We start from the raw sequence: 13,711 nt of genomic DNA on the forward strand, positions 1-13,711 counted from the left end.
GTACACTGTTCTCAGGTGATGTCGGCATCATAACACGTAGCGGAGCTCCAAGTGTTATATCCGCCCCAAACGACACATCCGGGAGTGTCGGGAGTGTCTGTGTCGGGGTTGGAGATAGTAAGCTTGAAGTTGACGGCGAAAGGACACTCAAAGTCAGCTGCGTTGATTCAGGAGAATGTGAAGGGGCAGAAGGAGAAGGGGAGGTAGACGGCGTCGATGTAGCTGTTGAAGTGATAGGAGAGTGCGATTTTGAAGATGATGGTGTTGATGGACGAGATGAAGTTGATGGAGAGCGTGATGTTGATGTCGATGGGGACAGTGATAGCGATGGTAATGGTGATAGTCGGGAGGAAGAAGGGAATGAGAATCCAGGGAGGAGCGAGTTGCTGCTGCCTTCCCCTCTATTTACTGAGGAGTTCTTCCGCTTCGACTCGACGAATCTCCCTGGTTTTGAGAGTCCTAGTCGGTCTTCAAGTCTACTCCTACTCCCATTCTCATTTCCACTCTCGTCTTCCATACCACTAAGCAACCCAGCCCCCCCAATCCCCCAAATCCGAGCTCAAGTGAAAACTAAGCCTCGGAGGCAACGCACCCACTTTCGTTAGCCTCTTATCAATGACCAGTGGGGGCGTCGGGCTCAAGTGCCTATTCAGCAGTGCAGGATCAACATCCGGAAGTGAAAGATCCACGACTGCGTCTGTACGGAGCGACGAAGAGGTGGTGTCCGCTGTTGCTGAGATATCCAAGATCGAATCCATATCCCGTTCTTTCTTCTTTAGTTGTCCAGACTCTTTGTCTATCCCACTTCCAGACTCATCTGATGGGAATCCAGGTTTATCCCGAAGAAAAGAGGTACGGACTGGAGAGTGATAAGCAGGAGGCGGCGACTCGTCCGCATTGGCAACATGGAACATTCTCCTCGGAGGCGTGCGTGGGGAAGCACTACGTATGCTATGCATATCGAGAGGATGATTGCTCAAAGGCAAGCTGTGAGAATACACTAGGGGGCTCGGGGTGTGGCCTGAGTTAGTCCGAGGAGGAGCCTCAGATTGAACACGAGCGATTTGAGGTGCATTTGTGTGATTGGAGCTGCTGTGGTGTGTGGATACGGATTGGGTATCGAGGGGGTATGGGTCAATCATGCTTTCGTGCCCTGTACCGTTGACGAATACGTACTGTGTGTCTACTGTGTCTCGTTCGAGAGCAGAGTGCGAGTGTGAGGAGGATGTGGCGGTGAATGAGGATTCGCGAGATGGGGGGAAGTTGAAGGAGGTTGGTGATGGAGCGTTGATGTAGGCACTTGCTATGAGCGTTGCGTTTGATGAGCAGGCTGCAAGGGATGAACTTCGGGGTGCTGGGTGGTGAAGAATGGAGAGTGGTGAATCAGGACGGGATGTATTTGGATTTCTACGAGTAGCTATGCGGCGGGCGTGAATTGCTGCGATTTCGTCTTCGGTGAAACCAGCTTGGGAAAGGGCATTAGACCATGAAGGAGGAAGTCCTATGAATCTGGAAAAAGCGTTAGGGTCGCAGAGCACAAGAAAAGGATACTCACCCCTCATCAACATGAATATGATGCTGATCATTCCTTTAGCAAGGACGACTAGGAATTACAAGCAGACTCACCTGGAAATTCCAAGGCCTAGAAATGCTCTCGTCCTCTTGAGGAGGCTCGGGATCTTCTGTTTCCATGAGATTCCGTGTTGACCTATTACGCTTGCCCATTGACGAAAACTTGAATAAGCTTCGCTTTGATTTCTCGCTCTCTATAGACATTGCAGGACCAAAAGAACGAACTGAAGGAGCGGACTCAGGTGAAGCCCGGTTATAGTCAGGCGTTGTTGGTAGTGATGGTAGTAGGTCGGCAGGAGGAGACAAAGAAGTTACGCTCGGGTTGTAAAGCGATTTACTTGAACCATAAGGACCTCCTTGTACTTGTAATCCTTGTTGGAAGTATTGGTCGTCCTTGGGAGGAGGAGGAGGCGGCGGTCTTTCCTTGTTAAATTTGAATACTTTGAGAGTAGAAAACCGAGAGTTGTTCCTGCTCGACATCCTAATACATCGACCGACTCAACGTTGACGACGACCACGACGACAAAGAAGAAGAAGAGTAGCGGTGGAGATGGTAGTAGTAGTAATAGGTAGTAGTACGTTAAGACCATTGAGTGAGCGTACGTGACCCTGGCAGGGCGCTAAACCGTGGCCAAAACTTCAACCATCTTTTTCACTTTGCCATATTTAATCTTCCGTTCTTCCATGATTTTTAACGTTTCTGGTACCAGCCCTCACACGCCATTCGGACCCCCCGTCAAACATGCGGGGCTCATCATTCGACTGGTATGTACATCATGCGCAGTTTCACATGGCTTTGTGAGGTCTGCTTTACACTTTCACCGTGACGGACATGGGATGCTTTGTGACGCAACTTAAATTTCTCATGTCAAATTATTGATGTCCCTGTGCATTACTAGTATCTGCTAGCTTTTGGTCGGATGTAAATTCTCGTTCGCTGAGTGCACCAGACGTGAGTGAAAACTTTGATGAGATTGATCTGGCAACTCAGAAACCTCTCCCGCGAGGGATTCTCTCCCCGACCCTCGGCGGTGCGAACGACCCAGCACCGTAAGCTACGATGCTCCAGCACTTGCACTACGTCGACCTTTCCGTATTCAGGTGATTCAAGGATGTTCAAACGAAGGGCGACCTCACAAACGACAGTTTCTTCTTTACTGATGGATTAATACAGTACTGTAAGGCGTCTGACTTCACACAAATAGGGGCTTTGAGAAATTCCTCTCAAGTCTTTATTTCAACACCCAACCACAATGAACTCATCGACCACCACGGATCCACCCAATGTCACATTGCGGTATATGGTAGACAAACATCCTAGTGATTTCAGCATCACCATACCACCCAACTCGAAGATAATAGACTTGAAATACGCCATTTGTGTGCGCCACGAAGACGGCCTTCTGCGCGAGGTACTTCCAAAAGATGTCGCTTTGTGGAAGGTGAGTTCTCCCCCCAGTACTAACCATAGAACTATCGACTTACCCTCCTCTAGCTCACCACCCAACTCCCCAACTTTTATGCGGTCGTTGCCAGTCTCGTGGGGGGCGCAGAAGAAATCTCGGTGGAGCTGAAAAACGACAGCCAAAGAAGCGTTTCCAGATACGGTAGAAAGGGAGTTGCACTTCTTTATGCACAGTACGTCTCTCGGATTTCTAATAACCACATCGACGCTACCGCCTGCTGATCATATTTCACAGTCGGAAAACCATCCCCTCCCCCTATTAGGTCTTCAACTCCTTGGACCTTACTCGAAAGTTCAGCTTTCAACAATCAACGTGCAGATGCGGATGCTTCCTGGCTTGGGGTTGAGAAATTGGTCCAGGCTACGTGGGATGAGGAAAAACTTGAACTGGAAAGGGCGGGGAGTGAGGCGCTGTCTCGTACAGATGTTCGCTATTCCTCTGACCGTGCACTACCGCTCTGACTTGACCGCTTTTTATATTTATTTTTAGATGGCAGTTATCCGATGACCTCAAGACTGATCAAAACAACATCCAGTACAAGATGAGGATATTAGAGGAGGAGCGCCGGGATGCTGCTGTTGAGGAGGCCAAGAGTGAAGCTTCTAAAGCCACATCTGACGCTACAAGCTTGTGGGAATCAGAGAAGTTCGAACTCCAAAAGTCGAAAGACGAGGCTTTAGCACGCGCTGATGTAGGTTATCCTTTCGGCTGTGTACCACTGTCACTACTCTGACTCTGACTGCTCCTTCATTTCATTTTAGGCAGCAGATGAGTTGATCGAAAAGCTCTCCCAGGAGGTCAAGATTCTTCGTGAATCCAATGACGAATACCAGTTCAAAATATCGGATCTGCAGGCAATCAGGAATAGGATGAATTTGGAGCATTTAACTGTCGAGGGAGCTAAGAGAAAGGCTTCTTCAGCAGCTTCTGCCGCTGCAAGGTCATGGGAATGCCAAAAGCTGGAACTCGAAAGAGCAAGGGATGAGGTAATAATATGTGCTAATGTTGGTGATTTAGCCTGACTTTGCATCATTATGCTAACCGTCTTTCTTTCGAGAAGCTGGTGAACAAACTGCTGCTGGAAAATGCCTTTAAATGCGATGAGTATCAGGTTAAAATATCTGAATTGCAATCTGCCAGGGACAGGGACGCTGCTATTATTGAGAAGGCCGGTATCATCAGTGCCTCGCCGACCACTGAAGGACCCTCGAAACTGCACATGCACGCCCAGGTGACTGCAGCATCCCTCAAACCAGCAGCCGACGCTACACCCATGGCTGTCAAACGGAGGCTTCTGCTGTTGCTGCTTCCCGAGAAGTTAATGCATTTGACAATTGCACTGCCGCTAGCGGCGCTGTGGGAGATTCAATCACTCAAAATGCAGCTTCTGGTAGGGGCAGTGGTGCCCAGTATACACCTTTGTCTAGCACAGGGTCTATCATTGGTGTCGTGGAGGACCGAGTAGATGAGTTATTCACAGTGGCTGAGGATGGTTCTAAGACGAAGCTACTCGAGCCTGCACCAGAGGGTCAGATTTACACTCGAAGTAGTACATGGAAGTTCAGGCGTACTGGAAAAATCTACGACTAGCTTACCAGCCTTTTTGTCGCTATTTTCGAAAGTACTATCTTTCAAAGGCCCAGTCCATCCTCTGAGTATTACTCAGATTGTCAAGATCGCCTCGAAACCATCGACGCAAACATTCATTAGACCTCGAAGCCAATCGTATCACTCCCTCCCGTCATTCATCCTGCATCAGTAGTCAAAAACATGACTAGTATTGACTTTGGTGCACCTAGCCGACATCTATCTAGAGTAGCACCCGTCATATAAAATCAGTTCATAATGACAGGTATGCATGATCATAATCCACTAATGCTTCCGGCCACACCTTCAACTGTATTCTTAAGTTTGTGTGTCTCACGGACGACACTTGTCATTCTCGTCTTCGGCGCACTCACTAATGAATGTAGCGGTTTCTGCTACGAAACCTATCATGGTGTTAGCATTATCCTCGATGACATGGATGAAACCAGAACGAACCAATGAGCTTCCCACCCTGTTCACGCCAGAGGGCTTCTGAACAGGACAGAGCGAATATGCGCTCACGAGCATCCTCTGCGCGAGTGTGCATGAGTAGGTCAAGGTTGATAGACTTGAGTAAAGAATCATCCATGGCCACGCTCGTCATAGCAATCAAGCAGTTTGTCAGCGCTTGTTTCCCGTCCGTGATATTCAATCTGATGCAACTCGAAACTTGCGCTACCATCGGCTTTGCTACCAAGGCCAGCTTGTCGTCACGCCAGAACACTGCAAAATAACGAGTGAGTGGTGCAGCGTAATGCAAGTTGCGTGTTCTTCACTCACCACCGTCGTCATTTTCGAAACTCTTTGTGAGAGTCTCGATTACTGACAACCATAAAGACGGATTTTGAATTGACCCTGCGGCCAAAGACTGCAATATATCGCACAAAGCTTGCAGAAGCATAGCCATGTAAGGGTTCATCAAGCCCTGCGCTAGATTAATGATGGCATACTTGAAAGATGTGTTACGAGCGCACCTTGAAATAATCCAACAAGGCAGAGTACATGTGACAAAACGTGACCTTACGCTCAATGGTTGCTGTACGACTCTCAGAGATTGAAGGTCAATTTTGATAGGGAGTAACTCACCGTTCTCAGCTGCAAATGCCCAGTCATACAAACGACGGAACAACGGTCTGAAGGCTATCTCGTTAAGCTTCACAACAAGTTCCAAGAATGCCGAAATGATATGAGGTCCTCCCTGGAACCCGTTAGTCTCACCGCAAATCACAACGAAGAGACTCACATCTCTGGAACCAGTCGTAGATTTCATGTTCACGCCAAAGCCGTCGAGGAAAACTGAGAAAATTGAACGATTATGCTCCTGGATGTCAGGACGCCGAGCTACCCGAAGACTCCGTTTGAAAAAGACGAAAAACGCGATGAGTCCATCAACGTGTTCCTGTCACAGGATATCAATATTCAAAATCATGTTCATATCGTGAGGTGCATGCCTTTTGCTGAGATTTTTCTAGACTGGGCCACAGATCACAGAGTACCGGTAGCAGCATGTTGCTTGGGATTCTCTTTGCAATAGCTTTCATTAAACCTGTCATGAGACCACTCGAGGTGACGGAGTAATCCAGATGGAGTTTGACGATGTCCCTAAGTTCTGCAGCACCGTAGAAAGCGGGAAGCGTTGATACTAAGCCCTGTAGGGTAGCAATTGCACCATCCACCTGTGATTGTGCTACTCGAGCGGAATAGTCAGTAGCTGTAATGCAGGGGAGACAAATCGCTCACCCATTTTGCCACTCAATCCTTCTTGGAGGACTGATATACATTGTTGTGCAATCTCTCGGAAGTGAGGTATTAGCCGAGGTCCAAGAGATGATCTACAAATTCCTCAGTAAAGTGTAACACGAAGAAGAAAAGTCCCATACACATAACACGGTAACACAGCTATAGCAGATTGCAACGATGCACGTGCTTTGATGATTTTGACGACAGAAGGGACAGTAGATACCAATGCTGACTCCTCGCCAGAACAAATGGAGGAGCCGATTGCTCTCAAAGCATTGAGTGCTGAATTAACTAGTGCACCGGCTGACTGGCGAGAAATGATGTCCCGAATGAAGTCGATGATTGATATAGCAGTCTTCTGCTGTTCGTGACGGACTGCTTCTGTAACTTTGGGTATCCTTTCTGCAAGAATTTCAAGAGCACCAGCCTTGATCTAGAAACGAGGTGAGAAAGGGTCCCGTATAGAAAATATAATCCTACCCTAGTCTCGTCTGATTGCAGCATGACTAGAGCTCCGTTCAGGAAGTCTGCTGCTCCGATGGCATTCATCACTTTTGACGTAGTCTGCTGTGTGACTGACAGAATGTCTGAAATGTTGCTGTCGTCTTCCGTTGTAGCAAGATCGACCAAAAGAGACACAAGTTCCGTCGTTGCGTTGTCGGCCTTGAACATATCGATGGAGGGCGCGGGTGTAATGGCATATCCGACGAACATAATCAGTGCCTGAGCACGTCGTTTGATGATAGAGGACGATCTTGCAGAGTGCTCATCATCGCTGCAATAAATGTATAAGTACGAATGTGAGGAAAGTAACTGGTCCTCGTACTGAACATAATCCAAAAAGGTGGCACCCGCCTCGTCCGAAGGTGCGATATTGCGAGTAAGCCTCTTTGCCTCTCGCAAAACTTCTTGAAGAACCTGCAAGACGTCAGTCGTATCCAGAATCTCCACAGAAAACTTACATGAAGATGCAATTCTCGGGGGAAATGGCGTAACAGGGATATCGGAAGTCCTAACGAAGTTGAAGCCTCGTCCTCGTGTTGCCGGCTCACCCGATTAGCCACCCTGTCCACCAACGACATGCAAACCGGAGCCAAGAATTCTTGAGGCCCAAGCACATCGGCGAGGTGTATGAAAAAGCTAGTTCGTACATCAGCACTAAGCCACGAGCGTCAAATCCTTGATGGACATACTTTTGTCGACGATGGCGTGGAATGTGGTTGGATGCGTCCGTGAAGATCCGCAAGAACTCCCTAGCTCCAATGTAAAGTTCAAGTCCAGGAGAGTGTCGGGATTTGAGCGATGATACCATGACAGGAACAATGTTTTCAATGGTCTGGAAGTGAACATCAATCAAACATCACATCCCACAAGCTACAAAAATGTTTACGTTTTGCACTACTTTGAAGCTATACGAGTCATCGCGATGGAACACATTGGTGCCCATGAATGTGAAAATAGGCATGATGTTATGAAGCACCGAATCGGGCGTGAGTCGAGCTAGGCTTGCCATGAGGAGGAGTGCTTGATGGAACGTCTGCGGGTTTTCCGATACTGTGACAACAATGTTTCAGTCAGCGCAAAAATTGGAAAGTAAATCAAACCTCTGATGATTTCAACAAGTATGTCTAATCGGATGGGTCTGGCAGGAGGCTCCTTCTCATCGTAGTCAGGGACTTGTCATTGTACGAGCAATTAAAATAAAATACCGTGATTCTACTCGCTGCTTGTTCCACAGCAGCCATCAGCATTTGGCAAGCATAGCTCGTATCTGACGGAATCGGCGAGTCGTGATGTATAATCTTGCCAAGAGTATCAAGGAGCTGTGTTAGAAGGTCAAGCGACCCAGAAAGTTCTTTCGTTCCGAGAACTTCAGCAAGGAAAGTGAATATCAACATTTTTTCCTCGACATCTCCGTGAGACGGACTGTGTTCGAGGAAATATGAGGACGGAACACGATGACAATACAAGGATGCATACTTATCGAGTTTAGCACGTTTACTGGCAGGAGTATCCGACTGAGCTCCAGCAGGTTGATAAACCACGAGCAGATGATTGATCAGATGGACGTCCTGCAGAAGGTTGCTCAGAAGTTCCTTCGCGCGCACATACTATTATCGCAGTCAGTCCTAATTCTGGTTGTAGCTGGCACGTCATCATACCACTTCATTGCCCAGCGATCCTGCCGACAAAAGGATGTCGCATATTTGAGCCTGCCGTGTCACGTCGAGATGCGCAAAAAGCCTCTCTTCTAACGCGTCTGAAAATAGTTTTCTAACTGCAGCGATTGCATCTACAAATCGTCAAGCTGCCACTCATGTAAAAAAGAAAAAAAAATCTTACTTGGCTTGAAGTACGTTTGCAACGCCAAAGAGAAAATATGCCAGATCGAATTTTCCGTGCCTGTATTCAAATCGCCAACAGGGACACTGAGGAACGTAGATGCTACGAGAGCGGTGTACCGGTGGAAGTTGACGCCGAATAATTCTGAGATGGGACCTGGGTCTTTGATCAGTGTCTCCATGGCAGGCATCACCATATGCGATCTTGCAGTGTCTGATACGTCCTCGACAGATATCATGATGGATATACGAGCTTCGGGCACTGGATGAGTGACCGCGTGCGACAGCAAGTAACAGATCACTCGGCGCCTGTATCTGAGTCGAGAGAAGATATATAAATAAAACTGATACATGATTACGAGGCAGACATACTTTGCACTAGCAGCGGCAAAGTGTTGTTGATGGAATACTTTAATATAATTGCCGTCTTGCGCAAGGAGAGTGTGGCATTCGAGGAGAGCCTTTAAATAGGCTTCGAGTTCCTTTGCGTCAAGGTATTGAAGATGCGCTAAGGAGTGAAATGCATATGAAATCGGATGGTATAACAGGCATAGGAAACTTACTAGACTCTGCTCCGTATATAGTGTCTAGCCCATAGACATGTTTCCTCTCTGAGGTAGACGCCAACACCGAGATACACTCGAATATCAATGCACGTCCCTGCTTGTCCGTCCGCGCATCCATGAGTACCGCTATGAATGAAGGCAATACCGTCTGAAAGTCGACGGCATTGTCAGCATTGTGCCCACGTAAGAACGCTAATGCATGTAAGAGAGCACGGGTTCGCACGCGCTCCAGAGTTGGAGATTGTGCAAGAAGAACGCCAAGTAAGAACATGAGAGAAGTATCTCTTAGATTTAGGAAGAGCGCCTGGATGAGATGAGTAGACAACTGTGATGGAGTGGTACTTCCAGAAGCGACAGCAACAGCGTATAGGTTTTGCATGAGAGCGACGTAGCGGTCCTCGAGGCTCTTCTTTTCGGAAAACGAATCACTCTAGGATATTAGTGAGCAACTGATGAACGGTCATGCTCGAAAACGCACCAATGGTGAAGTTGTAATCCAAGTAGGTGTACGCGCCTCAACTAGTCGAATAGCCGGGATCAACGTCAATATGGACGCCTGGAGAAACATCACAGTGATTCTTCCTCCAGGCTTTGTCGTGACTTTCATGCCCAGCGCAGCATCATTGAGCACCTGTCACATATTCAGCAAATCAAAGACAGAGACGAAAATAGCCATGCCTCTTGCAAGTTCGCGGAGCTATCTGCAAGATCCCCGAAACCATCGACAGAGTACAACTTCATAGCGGCCAGAGTCCGTAAGGCTATGTCAACCTGTTGTTCACATGAGGTGCTGAGTAACAAAACGCGGATGACTAGGTAAGCAAGGGCGCGACCGTGCGGGAGGGGGTCATGTAGCTTGGAAAGGATGAAGGAAATATCGCTTGAACTGTCATTGGAAGCAAGGATATTCTCTGCGAAAAAAATAAGCACATGATGGCATCACAGGAAAACGAACACGCACCTGCAATCTTGGCTGCCACATCGAGATTTGCCTGGCAGATTTTTTCCATGTCCACGTCTGCCTCATCCTTCTCCTCATCCTTCTTGCGACGTAGAAGGTCAGCCTTTTCCCAAATGTCTACACAACCTCTCAACCATCCAGTCCCACTGCCCCTAGCCTCCTTCAGCGCCTTCCATACTCCCCGCGCAGTCCTGAACTTTGGTTTGCTGGCAAGCAGGTACGGAAACAGTACGCGTTCTTGTATGTTTTGTGATAAATCCGGGTAGGTCTCGCTGAAATAACCGACGAGGAAACCAACGTGTGCAATAAGAATAGCGCGAGCTGGCGGGTCCGGAACAATCTGCGAAATGATGGCATCCAGGAGTTTTTGAGGGGTGATACTTGAAGTTACTGTCGAGAGGAATACTTCAGGTGAAGAGTACAGCGCGTGGAGAACTCCAGCGTGCGTATCGTAGACGCGAGCAAGCAGAGCTGACTGTATTGAGGCCTTACAACACTGATGTCAGTAAAATTTTAGGAACAGCGTGTCGATGGTGATACCTTATCAGATGCCTCGAGCGTCAACCCCCCTTGCAAAATTTTGTACAATCGCTCGACAGCTCCAACGCGTGCCTCCTTCGCGGAGCTTGTTGAAGCAACGACAATCTCGTTGACGTCAGTACTTTGAGCCCATGTATGACTCTGAGAAGGTCCTTAACTAAATATGTGTAGTAATACACACTGAAGAAACTTACCACCGAAAACGAGATCATCAATTCGTCTGCTTTCGTCTTCCGCTCTTTCTTTTTCATTTGCTGATCGTCGCCTTCGTTCTCGCTTTCTTCGTCGTCGATAATTTTAACCAGAGCATCGCGAAGAATATCAACATGACGTTGATGAACAAGAGACAAGAGAGCACGTGCAGCATTAGTCGTTGAAGTTGCGACAGCCTCTTCGTCGCCACTAGTGAGAATTAATCGTATGAGCGAGGACACCAAACGCTCAAGCAATCTCAGAGGAGTACCCGTGGCACTGAGAATTGCAGCGTAAAGAGAGGACACAGCAGGTTCCTCGAGTCTGAAAGATAATTAGTCCTTGTGCTCATTAGTTGAGCTAGGCTGTACACACCGGGGCTGAAGACATTCAAGGAGCGGCAAGATAAACTTTTCCGCTCCAATGAACTGGACTGAACTTTGAAGTTCTTCTGTAAATTTGCTGCGAGCACAACTTCAACATCACATAGTCGCCATTCCCAAAGTTGACTTACGGAATCTTTAGACATAAATTCCCCGTGCTGGCGTGAAACGTCTCAAGCTCTTCTTGAGGTGAACATACTGCAATTGCGACTTTGATAAATTGTTCGCTACATCCGTTATCCTTCGTATTCTGTTTGCCCTTTGGTGCAGCTGAAGTGACCATTGCTCCGATGATTGCTACCACGGCAGCAGATGACAGTGAAACTTTATGCGAGAGTGTGGAAAGCAGTACGTAACTACCGAGCTAAGGGAAGGCATCACCATGTCAGTGATACCAAGGCGTCATACTTCGGAAACTTACAATTGCGTTGGTATCACTGTGACTAGTCTGAAATGGCGCAAGGAGAGCCGACAGCATAAACGCAAGAATGCCCTCATCTAGAGCCGTCGAAGATGCGATATAGTCGTGCATTGTGGCTGCATTGAAAGCCACCAATGTACGATGAGAACATGAACCTAAAAGCGTTATGTTGAAGTTAAGAGTCAATTCGGACAGTCTTACCTCTGATCGCACTTGGCAGTAATGATGCAACAAATCTTGCGACCGCTTGGTTGGCAGTCATGGCTTTGACCATCGAGCTCCTTGCAACAGGTGTTGCTGCTGATTTAAATGGTAGCAGAAATGAAAAAATGGAAGAAGAGCTGAGGACGGAAGTCAAAAAAACTGAAGCTGGCATGAACGAAACGAAACACACGATATGTGTAGGATTGAGAGCATCTTGACAAAGTGCGGGGATTCGTGATAAGGAAAAAAGAGAGAGAGAACTGCATCGACATTGAATTCATTGATGCTTCAGGGACGTTGTCAATTGCAGAAGCTCGCAAGATGGTATAAACACGTACCGAAATCTCCTGACCAGCCACTCTAATACTTTGCTTGTAGGCGCCTCCATGAGCCACGGTCCCAGCAGGTACAAGAACGCGTTCAGCGTGCGATCAAGGTTTGCGTTCACTTCCCGAGATTGCATAGTGCGGTCGACATTCCTTGCAGCCTCGGAAAATAAAGTTTGCTCAAAGTCCACAGATAAGGAGGACCCATCTGAAGGCAATTTTACGGTTCGCGCAGTAAACGCAGGAGACAATGAGGATAAGTGCGCGAGGGCATTGCTAGCGAGTGCATGGATTGAGTCAAGGTCATGAACCTCAGCATCTCGACCAGTGAAAAGGTATGATTCTGTCCGCCTCCGTTTATTGGTGTGAGCGTCGAGAAGAGATGCATTTAGAGATGCGGATGCGGCCAACTGACTCGCAAGTGCAGACGGCATATTACAACGCGTCCAAGATGTCTTGACCGGCCTTAGAACTACTACTAGCTTTGAAGATCTTCAAAAAAAATTGCTGACGTAACAATCATACTCAAGAGAGACGGAATCACTATAGTGCAACCATGATGTATATTTGTGCAAACCATCCTTTCAAGGGCATATATATCACGACAAAAACAAAAACCTTGCAAAATCCCAACCATAAATATTGTAGGCAGCATGCGTAGCTGTCGAATCTATGATGAATCATTGTACATCGAGTAACATTCCATTCTCCGAGTTATCGATAATACTAGCTAGGTCATCCCGTGATGGAGCTTGGTAGTATAATCCTTAATTATGTCGATCGTTCCCGCGATGCGCTGGAGAACAACTTGATCAGCTGGATGGGTAAACAACTTGACAGCCGAAGAACACACTTTGCTTCCAGGATGCTCGTGAACAATGGATCATTGGAAGATTGAGCAGCTTCGACGTACCCTTCACGACCCTTAATGGTGACCGGGAGATGGCTCCTGCCGGGGCTTCAAATATATTCAAAATGCTGGTGATCGCACACTTGTTGTCTTCTCATTCACCGACCTAGATAGTCTTCTGCGAAGGAAAGGGCAAAACGCTGTATCATACCAAATGTCGGAATTTGGAACCACATTGTCAGCAACGACTTGGGAAGCGCGGGGAGTGGGGGTGGAGGCCTCCGAGTGTGGACTGTGGCCAGTAACTGCCAGTTCTGGAGGCTTTCTTGTTTGCTTACCATGATGAGCAGCAATGTGCGAATGAAGGAGCCGATATACGAGGCCATAGGAAGAACACTTTTATTCTTTCTCTTGCCTTGTATAGGTTCTTGTGCCAACTCCGTTAACTCGGAGGCAGAGGAGTTAGACAATTCTCCCTTTTGATAGGCCACTATGATGGCAGCCGCTGCGTAGCGTACACCGCTCGGCAAACCAGCTTCCTCTGCGCCCTCTATTATTGCG

At 47.7% G+C, this 13,711-nt stretch overlaps 3 protein-coding genes across 3 annotated transcripts; 1 reads left to right on the forward strand and 2 right to left on the reverse strand.

Moving 5' to 3' along the window:
• Positions 1–151: 151 nt before the first annotated feature.
• Positions 152–2,186, reverse strand: EDB93DRAFT_318012 (uncharacterized protein). Its single transcript, XM_041456068.1, has 3 exons — positions 1,627–2,186; positions 1,556–1,578; positions 152–1,509 (listed from the first exon to the last, which is right to left on the reverse strand). Exons 1-3 carry the CDS (start codon positions 2,050–2,052, stop codon positions 522–524), a joined length of 1,437 nt encoding a protein of 478 aa, XP_041308559.1. The 5' UTR covers positions 2,053–2,186; the 3' UTR covers positions 152–521.
• Positions 2,187–3,404: 1,218 nt separating this feature from the next.
• Positions 3,405–4,693, forward strand: EDB93DRAFT_318109 (uncharacterized protein). Its single transcript, XM_041456070.1, has 4 exons — positions 3,405–3,455; positions 3,528–3,729; positions 3,800–4,042; positions 4,099–4,693. Exons 2-4 carry the CDS (start codon positions 3,580–3,582, stop codon positions 4,501–4,503), a joined length of 798 nt encoding a protein of 265 aa, XP_041308560.1. The 5' UTR covers positions 3,405–3,455; positions 3,528–3,579; the 3' UTR covers positions 4,504–4,693.
• A 186-nt stretch (positions 4,694–4,879) lies between these two features.
• Positions 4,880–12,784, reverse strand: EDB93DRAFT_318060 (uncharacterized protein). The gene is made up of 32 exons (XM_041456069.1): positions 12,313–12,784; positions 12,165–12,260; positions 11,972–12,111; positions 11,771–11,925; positions 11,481–11,713; positions 11,342–11,428; positions 10,969–11,290; positions 10,775–10,915; positions 10,235–10,721; positions 9,952–10,184; positions 9,752–9,904; positions 9,271–9,703; positions 9,080–9,215; positions 8,709–9,022; positions 8,528–8,658; positions 8,346–8,476; positions 8,075–8,291; positions 7,970–8,024; positions 7,756–7,919; positions 7,559–7,701; positions 7,328–7,505; positions 7,192–7,283; positions 6,846–7,140; positions 6,506–6,798; positions 6,366–6,457; positions 6,077–6,312; positions 5,869–6,024; positions 5,712–5,823; positions 5,600–5,661; positions 5,406–5,550; positions 5,082–5,348; positions 4,880–5,029 (listed from the first exon to the last, which is right to left on the reverse strand). The coding sequence occupies exons 1-32, from the start codon at positions 12,732–12,734 to the stop codon at positions 4,959–4,961; spliced, it is 6,192 nt and encodes a 2,063-aa protein (XP_041308561.1). The 5' UTR covers positions 12,735–12,784; the 3' UTR covers positions 4,880–4,958.
• Between the last annotated feature and the right edge of the window lie 927 nt (positions 12,785–13,711).

The sequence above is a fragment of the Suillus bovinus genome, assembly GCF_016758785.1.
Source record: "Suillus bovinus strain UH-Sbo-P2 chromosome Unknown EDB93scaffold_21, whole genome shotgun sequence".
Lineage (NCBI taxonomy): Eukaryota > Fungi > Basidiomycota > Agaricomycetes > Boletales > Suillaceae > Suillus > Suillus bovinus.